At 34.4% G+C, this 8496-nt stretch overlaps 1 protein-coding gene across 1 annotated transcript; it reads right to left on the minus strand.

Moving 5' to 3' along the window:
• Window positions 1-168: 168 nt before the first annotated feature.
• LOC141842632 (putative glucose-6-phosphate 1-epimerase) lies at window positions 169-7490 on the minus strand. The gene is made up of 9 exons (XM_074730680.1): window positions 7315-7490; window positions 4071-4145; window positions 2693-2749; window positions 2444-2604; window positions 2214-2354; window positions 1303-1405; window positions 1122-1221; window positions 664-909; window positions 169-379 (listed from the first exon to the last, which is right to left on the minus strand). Exons 1-8 carry the CDS (start codon window positions 7420-7422, stop codon window positions 698-700), a joined length of 957 nt encoding a protein of 318 aa, XP_074586781.1. The 5' UTR covers window positions 7423-7490; the 3' UTR covers window positions 169-379; window positions 664-697.
• Between the last annotated feature and the right edge of the window lie 1006 nt (window positions 7491-8496).

Genomic DNA, 8496 nt, shown 5'->3' on the forward strand with positions numbered 1-8496 from the left:
TCACCTTGCAACGATAGATCATATTTTATTACAATAAAAAAATTAATTTTGAAAAAAAAGAATCTGATTACATCGTTCACCTTTCCGTGCCGCCCTGATGAGAAGCACCAACTTAATGATTTGGTGGATTATGGTAGCATAAAACTAAAGGCAAAAAGCACCAACATATAACGAGGCAATGGAAGACGCCTCTTAACTTTCTCAATAAACATATCAGATTCATGATTCAGGTTTGGAGCTTCTGTCTAAGACAGAGATACAGAACATTATTGTACAATTATTCCACTGAAACTTCGCTACAGCGAAGAAAAACCATGCAGAAGAACGAAGAACAGGGGTCCAACGCTACCTCAAGCACCATTACCCAATAAAATAGTGCCTGCATTGACAACCGAATGGTAAAAGATTAGCATGGACCACTTGGCCAACTTAAAATTGTCTCAAAGTTATACTACTTCACCATCACAACGTGATGCATGAGCAAGCGCAAATGAATTAAAGATGATATTGCCAAGATCTCATTTAGTTTTAGATACCCTAGGCGATACCATATAATATTTCCCTCGAATAAGTAGAATAATTCAAATGGAAATTGTCAGTTCATAACCATCTCACATTTACGAGGCAATAGACACCAAAGGTCTTGCAAAAGAAAAAAAATACCTGAGCACGATATCAATGCTATATATTATCTCCTTCATCCTTGAAGAACCTTTTGAGGGTCTAATTGCCCACTGCAGTAACTGGAAGGAACTGCAGAAAGCTCTAGCTTTCCCTTCCATTCCTCCCCAGGCTTCAAGGTGATGGGCTTCTCAATGGCTGCAGCTTCAACGCACAGCATACGCTTGTAGTCGTCATCTCCAAGATCTGGAATTGCTTTGGCCCTTTTATCCCAAGGGTTCCACACCACTGCAGTGGTTAAGAGAAGGTAATATAAAATGGCATAATCTTTCTAGGAGCACATGCTCCAAAGTGCAGGCAAGCCTTTTGAAACATGAAAACATGGTTGCTTCAGATGCAATGCCAGTATTACACTGTTTGGTTGTGTTACACGTAAGCCAACTTCAATTGTTCAGACCTTAGGTAGTAAATGACAAATAGAATTAAGGCGATAAACTCACCAGCATCTGGAAGTCCATCTTTGCGCAAAACAAATGTTCGTTTCTTTTCATGATCTATGATCGCAATCTTGTCTGGCGTGCTCAAGTATATTTTGTCCACCTTTTGTGCAAAATGAATTAGCATAAAAATCATAGTTCAAACCTCAAAGGCCGCAACCTGTTAACATACTGATCGACTTACTTCAGACTCAAAAGTAATTGCATCTCCTTGTTCTGTGAATCGTTCTCTTTCCTTTAAATTGTCAAAGTAGTCCAAGGTCTCCAGACCTTCAATCCGCACTTCACTAAAAATCAATTGCAATTGAAACCAAAAAGAAAATTTGTCATTAAGGTCGAACTGGAAAAAAAATAGTCATGTCAATTATACCATATTCCGCCATATAAGTATAGAGCAATAGCATACTCGACAAGTTCATAATAGTATTTAAATTGAATTGTTAGCACCAATTTTGTCAAAGTCATGACAACTACTAGGAGAATAAAAGTGCATTTACCAGGTACTTAACAAGCCTTGCAGAAAATCTACATTTATAATTAAAATCATCAACATCATTATCCAGTTGTGTTTATCTCAGTTATTTGCGATTGAATCTTATCCCTAGATTGTGCTCTATGTTATATTACTAGTAATATTCAAATCAATTATCTTTCTTTTTACATTAACTAATATTTTCTTTGGCCTTCTCTCCACCTTCCAACTATAGTAGATTCCACTCCTAACTAATAGAAATCTATTGGTTATCTTTAATATATATATATATATATATAGATCATCTCATCATTTTTTTTTCTCAGGCTGGGAACATAACTATCCATTAAAAGAAATTAAAACAATGGTTGAAGTATTATTCATGTTAACTATATTCGAGATCAAGTTATCAAAGATGTCCATGCACCATTGAGCTTGCTAGAATGGTATTAGTTTGACATCATTGTTAGTCCTTCCATTAGCACCAGAAACAGTATCTGATTTGTCTTTTGGCTTAAAAATGGATATTGGGCATCATACAGTCCCTTGAGAACATAATTTTAAGAAAATAAACAAGGTACTTAGGGCAATTTTAAAAAAATTACAAAGATGTGATTACGTACCTGATGTCAGACACAGAAAAATAAGTGTGATATGCAAATGTAAAAGAGAAGGGTTTTCCATCTGCATTGGTATTTCTTATGCGTGGTATCAAGATAAGATCTCCCCCAGATGCCAAGGCAATTCTTAAGCGAAATTCATAACTGCAATTAAAGATTGGCAATTTCTATCATCAGTTGGCTTAAGAATTTTTGAAGCCAACAAAAGAAAGAATTTTTGAAGGAAAAAAAACCTATGAGGCCAAATCTTGAAATCATCATCAGTTGGCTTAAGAATTAGATCAATAAAAGTCTTGATCAGGCTATTAGAGACCAATGATGGCGGATCAGTGTCAATAGACCATATTTTGTTCCTGGCAAATCCATGTTGTTCAAGATTTCCATGGCTTGAAAACTGCACTTGCACAGTAACTCAAGGTAGGCAAGATCAAAAAATTGTGAGACAAACACATAGATTGAAAATATATAATAACAGCTCTTACTTGTGGAAAACAGATTGGGATACCACCGCGTATAGCTTTAGGCGGTCTGAAAATAGCCTGCATATATTAAAAAAAAATGTGTGATGCCAGAACATATAGTAGCAAATAACAGCTTGTTAATCTGAGTATATGAACTATGATTCTAGAAGTGGCAGCTAATTGACCCTATGTAAAGGGGTAATATACTAAACTAAACTATCTAGGAGGGTTGTATTTACTCAAGTTTTATCAGCATGGACAATGGACATCCTATGGAACTACAAGTACCTTTTCTAGCAGCTAATCTGATCATGCCGCTTCCAAATCACTTTAACTATTGCTTTTAACAAACAATGTCGGTAAAAATTTAGACAACATAGCCTAGAAACATATGGTACGAATTTAGGCATCTAGTTGACTAGTCAAGGTAGCAAGGCATCAAAAATATTAGCATATATGTTATACCAGATGTACAGATTAATAAGAACGTTACATCCAAAAGGAGAAACAAATGGCAGCCCTATTGAAAAAAGTCAGAGCAAAGAGACACTCATTTTATGTTACCAACGAAAATATGAACTAACAATATTTTGCATGTATGGAATCTCCATTGCGGCAATTAGAGAACACCATAATGGAATAAATTGGAAAAAGATTATTCAAGTTAAAGCTCAAAGAGTCATAGGTAGAATATCAAGATTGAAAAATTGGAAAAAGAAATAATACTTCAAAAAGATGGAGGAAAAAAAGAATTGCATGTCAAGTAACTAAAAGAAATGTTTGCCTGCAGCTGAAGATGAAAATATATACATACAAGTAAGTTAAAATAAATAACACATTTCATATAAAGATAGAGAATAGCATTTCACTTAATTGACCATGAAGCAAAATAATGCTTCAACTCTATACTGCTTCTGTTATGATACTAAAAAGATAAACAGTTTGTATAGTGTTGGTATATTACATGAGGCATGCCGATGGTAACATGAAAAGATGAATGCAAAGTGAAAAAGAAAACACAACCAAATATAGGAACAGTTCGACACCTTCATAGATGATCATACTAGAACACTAGGATAAAATCTTATGTTTGAGCATGAGGATTACTTAGTATATAAATCAAAATCCAAAGTGGCTTCAACAAAAATATATTGATGAAGCTAGAGAATATGGTTGAAAAAGATGAGTTTCTTGAGTGTTTAGTCATGATGCCTCCCTCTGGCCATATATATATATATATATATAGAGAGAGAGAGAGAGAGAGAGAGAGAGGATTCATAGCTTCTTTATCCTCAATCTTGTGTTCTATAACATTCCAATGGTAGCTAGTCATTACAGAATGATAGGCACTTCAGGTATTGCATTAGGAAACTGATAAGTGGAGTTAATACAAGTACACCTTATTGCTGAGAAAAAGTAGCTCCTCTCCACGATCATTTTTCCAGGATGTCACATGGCCTCCAAATAAGTAGACCTGTAGATGGACCAGGTGCTATTTAGACTATAGCTATCAATTAACTGTGTCATATATGCGAGAATCATCTTGCAAATACATAATACAAATGAACCCCAAGCATAATAAATAAGAGAACCATGCACACAAGCAGGGATTTAATCTACAAAAATCCAGGGACCAGAGAGGTTGAAGGATAAGCTTGCATAAAGTAGGGATTCAAGCAGTGATAAGATACCAGAACCAGCGAACAGTGGGATTTGGAACACTAACACTATTACGTGCTATATCAGGTAGTACATTCAAAAAAAAGAAAAGAAAATGGACTGAACTGCTTTAATTAATATGAAACACCAGTTCTTTCTAGGACAGGAAATCAACCCTTGGAATTGTAAAATTGTTTTCCTCAGTCACTGATGTATGAAAAAGGTATTTTATTAGATAATGATCAAAGAAAATAAGAAAGATAAGAGGGCAGAATTCAGCGCACCATTCCCATTGACGTTTGGAAATTTTTGCTCTTTTTCCAGTGGAGTCGGTAATAGAAACTCACTGGATATGACTTACAAGGCATTTTGTTGTCTATAGCTGACACAACATCAATTATCATGTATAACCTCAACCAAGAAATATTGCATCAGGTTCCAAGGGGAATCAACTAGTTAAAGTAATGCTAGTATGTTTGCATAGATTTTGTATTATTTCATTAGGTGGATGTCAGATTTATTATTCTCTTTTAATTAGAATAAAACAATTGTATCTCTCTCGAGTTATTTTTTAAGCCAAGTTAAATCTTTAGGGCTAGGATTTCTTCCTTTTTCAATTCCCTTGGTAGCAGATAGTGACTATAATATCAACTTCAGCAAAAAGCAGCACCCATCAAAGTAACTCAAACACTGTGACAACATTGTATCTTCTTTATCTTCCTCAAGTGTTTTATCAGATTGTATTTTGTATTGTCAAAAAAAAATCAATTTGTAATGAATTGAACATTAATTAATATAAATTTTGTAATCTTTAGGGCTAGGATTATGTCAAGTTAAATCTTTAATTAGAATAAAACAATTGTATCTCTCTCGAGTTATTTTTTAAGCCAAGTTAAATCTTTAGGGCTAGGATTTCTTCCTTTTCAATTCCCTTGGTAGCAGATAGTGACTATAATATCAACTTCAGCAAAAAGCAGCACCCATCGAAGTAACTCAAACACTGCAATAACATTGTATTTTCTTTATCTTCCTCAAGTGTTTTATCAGATTGGATTTTGTATTGTCAAAAAAAAAAATCAATTTGTAATGAATTGAACATTAATTAATATAAATTTTGTTTGAGGAAGAGTGCTAGTTAATAGTTGCATAGTATGAGAAATGTAGAAGCTTAGTTCCACATGATGTATTATGTCACCAGGTCTTATGAAAGTCCTACATCTAATATATATATGTGTGATTTTTCTCCTCCAATTAGAATACAAAAATATTGTCCCTCTCAAACAGGTCAATTTAGATGCAATGTGGAAATGCATACAGTTGTATTTTCAAGCAATTAAACATTTTGTAAAAATATATATTGAACTGTAAAATTGTAGAATTGAAAACTACCACACTCCACTCACCATTAAACTCAATTGACAAGTCTGAAATGTTGTTCAAAGAACTATCCTTGAAAAAATTGTTTTTATCTTGGTATTGATAATTTCAACTAGCACCTTGTAACTACAGATAGTGAATATATAAATATCACAACAAGCACACATAATAAACACAAGAATATGAAAGAATTTACATGGAAAATTCTCTAGATGAGTCAAGCGTTAAAAAACACCAGAGAAAAATGACCTACAGATAATCAGAGAAAGTGCACAACATTGTTCTCCATACATCTACAATGTTAAACACACTAAATATTGAGTTTTAAGTTGAATCCTAGAGGGATTAGGACCATAAGTTCATATTAGGCCCAAATTGAATTAGCTGCGGTGCACCTAACTGTTGGCACATGTGCTGCCTATGAATAGGGCAATGAGCACTTGTTGCACACCTGCGTAGAAAAGAAAATGCCCCAACAGGTAGAAATAACTATGAACCATAAGCAAAATCAACCAATACAATGCAACAAAAGAAGAAATAAAAACAATTAAATAATCATAACAGAATCAGACCGAGTGGAAATCTTTTTTAAAAAATCATATTGGAAGAATTTTGCTACTACATCCAACTTCCCACATCTACCCATGAATTCTTGGCATACTCCACAACTCTCCAAAAGAGAGATACTACAACACATACACAATATGACAAATTCTTTTGAATGATAAACCTACCAAGAAGTTAAGTATATAGATCAGTCTTTCCTAATAGATCAAACTTTTGAGCTACCTAATTGCCAATCAAGTTTAACATATAACAGCACAGAAGCCCCTTGTTCAGATACTACCTACATAAAAATACTTCAAGATGTGAGAAAAAAAAATTCAGTAAACCCTCCAAAACATGAAGGATGAGTATTAAAATTATAAATATATAGATAAATCTCTTTCCTACAACTCAAACCATTGGGGTACAAACAGTTAGTCAAACAAATTTAATATGGTACCAAATCCGTGGTCAAAACTACTCGTGGCAACTAATATTATCTCAACAATTAATATGTTGTATTTGGGAAGTCAAGTTTCCCAACAATTTGAACTTTTGAACCACGTGACTAGCTTATCAACTTTAACAAAAACTAAGATAATTTACTATGGTTAATGCTGATTCCCATTTTAAAAACCCATATCAATGAGTGAAAGTATTGTCACCTCGATTCGAGCTTTCAATAGAATAATACATATACATTCCAAAGTCAAACCCACTTGCTCGGTTACTTTTCCCTGGAAACCCATAAACTTATTTTCAAGAATTTTAAGCACGACCGAATACTATCCCTATCTCGCCCAACCATGTCATTGATCGGCTAAAATGCACTTGTAATGTTTAGGATAACGGAGACTCTGAAGTTCCGAAAGAGTTTGGAGAGAGCAACAGTCGAGAATGCACGGAGGTCCATTCAGCCCAAACACCACAGAACAAGAGACAAATGACCTCAAAAGTCTGAATCGCTTGTGGATAATCGAGAAGAACAAGTAAAATCAAATCCCGAAACGATAAGGAATATGGAAGAGAAAAAAGAAACCGGAGCAAAGAAATAGGAAAACCTCGGCCGAGCTGCCTCGAGCCTCCCTCAGCACGATCTTGTCGAGGCCATTGACGCCCTTGCAGAGCTCCACCGACGGCTTCTCCCCCACCATGTCACGTTCTTCCATACACCGGCGAAACCCTAACCTCGCCCTGATCTTTCGCTCTCCGAGGTGACGAAGCGAAAGATAGCCCAGGCCGCAATGAATGCCCTCACTCCACCGGTATATTTATAAGCAAGGAACAGCCGTTCGAGGCGTACATCGGCATCGGCTTAGCTTTCACGCACGATATTAAGTCACTCGAAGGCGTTCACCCGCATCGTAACCAGCTATTTGATTGGCTGCTTAAGTTGAATGATACCAGTTCAGCAAAATAATAATTAAAGTCTCCAACCGCAAAAGGGCCTGATGAAAATGATCATTTTTGAATTATTCATAATCATTAATTTTATAAATATATAATTAAGAAAATTCTAGTAAGGGTGTTATAATGGCCAAGATTTAGTTTGTTTTACATTTTTAAAAATCTAATTTATAATATCGTATATCAATAATAATAATAATAATAATAATAATAATAATAATTACTTTTTGAGGTTGGTGTGTTGAGTGAAATGTGACCAAGTGTAGTGGATGGAGGAACTTCCGCTGCCTAATTGGTTTGGTGGGACCTCCACCGAAAGGGCATATGGAGACGTACGAGAGGCACAAGTGGATAAGTTACGAGATTTTTCTCTTGGTCGGTTGGCACTTTCCCATACTTCATAATCATAATGCGAATTATTTGTGTGTGTTTACCTTATCCATTTCAGTCATCTTCAAAACTTCTGGATCTATCCAATGAAAAAAAGTCATATATAAGGCAATATAAATAGTCAAATTAAGAAATAATTCTGTTGAAATAAAAATAATACATTTAGAAATATATATATTAAAGCAGGAATAAGATTACACCTGGATAATCTATGTTTCCTTCTTTAGGATTTGATGTATCCTTTGAGCTTGTACCTTTATTTCCTTCAATATACCTCGACTATAGTTTAGATGTTTACAGATATAATTAAACTGGATTCGACTTAATTTATTTACACGTTTATTACATTTATTAGATAAAAAATATTGGAATTTAATATAGTTAGCTGATTCGATGATGATAAGAAATATTATTTTTATCTTTGTATTTTATTAATTTAGGCATGG

This window comes from Curcuma longa, chromosome 12 (assembly GCF_044706935.1).
Source record: "Curcuma longa cultivar G26 ecotype Majalengka, Jawa Barat chromosome 12, ITB_CL_G26_1.1, whole genome shotgun sequence".
In the NCBI taxonomy this organism is placed as follows: domain Eukaryota; kingdom Viridiplantae; phylum Streptophyta; class Magnoliopsida; order Zingiberales; family Zingiberaceae; genus Curcuma; species Curcuma longa.

What these genes read in the sequence shown, in the direction of transcription:
- LOC141842632 (XM_074730680.1), bottom strand. Translation starts at nt 7,422, where the DNA reads ATGGAAGAACGTGACATGGTGGGGGAGAAGCCGTCGGTGGAGCTCTGC. An exon ending in CTCGAGGCAGCTCGGCCGAG is followed by an intron (nt 4,146 to 7,314) that starts GTTTTCCTATTT and finishes GTCCATCTACAG; the next exon opens with GTCTACTTATTTGGAGGCCA. An exon ending in CAATTACTTTTGAGTCTGAA is followed by an intron (nt 1,222 to 1,302) that starts GTAAGTCGATCA and finishes TTTGCACAAAAG; the next exon opens with GTGGACAAAATATACTTGAG.